We start from the raw sequence: 3,151 nt of genomic DNA, 5'->3' as shown, positions 1-3,151 counted from the left end.
CCAACAGTTCCAGTAGTTTCCTCCAGAGCAAGCAACAGTGCGACAGTGGCGAGGAAAAACTTCCTTTACTTCCGTACAGGGATGCATTTCATTTATACACATCTGTGGAAGGTTCTTTCGGATGAAAACCTGGTTGTAGCTTGTTGTCTACCTTACTACGATTAGACACAGCTACATATTGTCTAATGAAAACGTTTCGCATATGATTTATTGAACCGCAACCCGCGACTCTTGTGAATCTGCTAATTTATGTCTAACTTTACCGAAGTCCACAGACTCGGGTGTCGGGGCTTGTTGGTCTGACCATTACAGCGAACAACCAGAAACATATCAAATCACCAACATTATGTTATTAGGTTATATAAGGCTATATTAAAGGGCTACGTTAATACGGATATCCATGTGACATTACGAAATTCGGTGGGCACGTGCCCCGGGTAAACAACAACATCCAAATTCCAGAAAACTCACCTTTCATCCGCCAGCAGAATATCGTCAAATATATCTTCTTCTTCTTTAAAACCGCCAGCCATCTTCACTTAACTTCCAATCTTATGCTGTAAAAACACTTTCCACAGTGTTTATAGCCCTATGTGCCAGATGCTTTAATCAACACAGACGTAAAGTGCTGCTAGCCGCTAGCCTGCTAGCTGCTTACTGTGTGGTTTCTGGCTGTTTCCAGCAGGCAACCGGCTCTGCGCCCTCCGCCAACAGAGCAGTGCTGCCCCTGCCTGTCTGGAGGGGAACATAGCGGCTGCACCTCGGCGTGCCCACAGCTTTCAGGCTGTGCTACTCATAAACAATTTTCTATATCAATGGTGCCACTGCTTAGTGTCCCGTTGCTCACCTGCACCAGTCCATAGAACATTCCAGCTGTTGGAAAGTTGTTCGACGGCCCAGCAGGTGGCTGCCCGTGCTATTCGTTCTTCTTCTTATTTGTAGTTTTGATTGTGATTGGCTTTAAAGTTAATAGAAATTGGAAAGAAATGATTCAGCACACACAATACATGTTTGGAAGCAGGGCTTAGTAAAAAGGGAAGCTTTATTTATTTTTTGTTCATTTCAGCTCTACAAAGTAGTCTCAGCAGCACAACACTTTCTTGTAGGTCTGACAACAGTAGCTCTCTGAAGAGTCTCTCCAAATCAGCACAACTACCCTGATCCTGTATGTCAAAATACTGCAGTTTTATAATACTTCATAGCAGAAATCTTCAACAATGGGTCCTCAGAGTTGCTGCAGGGGTGCCACCATATTATTGTTAGAAAATAAATATATGTGTGTGTATATACTGCTTATACATGTATATATATGTCTGAAATATACTTTACCATGAATCCAAAATATTGTATTTTAAAGATAAACCGTTTTTTAATTTACACAACATTGATGATAGGCTTACTAGCCCATAGATAGATAGCCATAACATAGCCATAACGTACACTACCGGTCAAAAGTTTGGGGTCACTTAGAAATTTCCATTGCACTCCATTATAGACAGACTACCAGCTGAGATCAGTTGCATTGTTTTTTTAACCAGGGCAGTAATCAGATTACATTATGTGCTGACATCATTGCAAATAGGTTTGCCAGTGTTTTTCTAGTAAGTTTTTTTAAATGATATCAGATTAGTGAACATAATGAGCCTTTGGATGATTGAATGAATGGTTGCTGATAATGGGTAATGTAGATATTGCATTAAAGATCAGCCCCCCACTCAGATCAGCTGGTATTATGTCTATTATGGAGTGGTATGGAAATTTTTAAGTGACCCAAAACTTTGGACCGGTAGTGTATCTACATTACCCATTATCACCAACCATTCATTCAATCATCCAAAGGCACATTATGTTTACTAATCTGATATCATTTTAAAAAACTAACTAGAAAAACACTGAGAGAAACACTGGCAAACCTATTTGCAATGATGTCAGCACATAATGTAATCTGAAAACTGCTGCGCTGGTTAAAAAAACAATGCAACTGATCTCAGCTGGGATTCTGTCTATAATGCAGTGCAATGGAAATTTCTAAGTGACCCCAAACTTTTGACCGGTAGTGTAGCCATAAGGATTTACTTAAAACATGATGTATAACTACATAAATATTTTAATAGTTATTATTTTAATAGCTTAGTATTGTATGCACCACGAAAAGGTATGTGTAAAGGCTTTAGGCAGCCTTACACGTTATTGTAGGCCCAGTTTAATTTGCAATTCAATTTTACACAATATATATGGTAAGGTATTCCTGCTCCATCTCTTTATCAGCTGAAGAGGCCTTGGCCTAAAAACGTTGAAGAGTCCTGTTTTTAGTACTTTGGAACATGAAACTCTTTTTAATCTGTCATGTTAACAGCAGAGGGCGCTGCAAGACAGGTGGAGAGCTGAATGGAGGTTTCTGCAGCGGCATCAGAATCTGCTGAACAAAGCTGTCTGTGGACTGGTATTTTCTCTGAGGAGGGGCTGGCAGCAAACATGAGCCGTGTTGATAGGGTGTAGCCTTTGAAGACAAATAGTCCTTCACAGTTCTAAGTCCAGTAGCGGTATGTATCGATGGTACCAGGAAAGAGGAGGTGTTATGTCGCTGAGCCCCCATAAAGTCCTGTTTTCTAACTAACAGCTGTGAAAACACAGCTGCAGCGTTGGGATATGGGACCATAAGGTACATTAACACAGATCAATGATTTAGTTCTGCAAACACTTCTCTGAGACAAAGTCTCACTGGTCCTTCAGTGGGTGGAGACACAACACCTGTGGTCATTTTCACAATAATTGATAGTTTATAGTGTATTGACCTATCAGCATTATCCCAATTTATAAGGACATTAAAAATAACGACTTTTTTAATGTTACAATCGGATGTCAGTACTGAGTAGAAGACAAAATTCAAAATACACTAAGAGTTACAAACAGGGAAGTGCACAGGCATTTGGAGGGGCCATTGCTCTAATCTGGAAAAAAGGCCTGTTCAGCCTTCAAAGATGGAGATGACGCCAAAGGAAACATTATAATTTTGAATATTTCTAAAGTATAATGTACCTTTAAGTTAAGAATACTATTAGCAGCAGCATCTATCTTTTTCTTTATCTTTTTCGCACTGTTGCTTGCTCTGGAGGAGACTACTAGAACTGTTGGGTCCTTGTAAATTCTG

At 39.9% G+C, this 3,151-nt stretch overlaps 1 protein-coding gene across 1 annotated transcript in view; it reads right to left on the bottom strand.

The window, feature by feature from the left end:
* Positions 1-741, bottom strand: part of lto1 (LTO1 maturation factor of ABCE1) — a 16,411-nt gene extending 15,670 nt beyond the window's left edge. The window contains exon 1 of the mRNA XM_032538103.1: positions 472-741. Within this exon, the coding sequence (XP_032393994.1) occupies positions 472-533 (62 nt within the window). The 5' untranslated portion in view covers positions 534-741. The remainder of the gene's footprint in view (positions 1-471) is intronic.
* Positions 742-3,151: the final 2,410 nt, after the last annotated feature.

The sequence above is a fragment of the Etheostoma spectabile genome, chromosome 15, assembly GCF_008692095.1.
Source record: "Etheostoma spectabile isolate EspeVRDwgs_2016 chromosome 15, UIUC_Espe_1.0, whole genome shotgun sequence".
NCBI classification, from domain to species: Eukaryota; Metazoa; Chordata; class Actinopteri; order Perciformes; family Percidae; genus Etheostoma; species Etheostoma spectabile.
The sequence above is the reverse complement of the archived record's forward strand: the minus strand, read 5'-3'. Positions and strand labels throughout refer to the sequence as shown.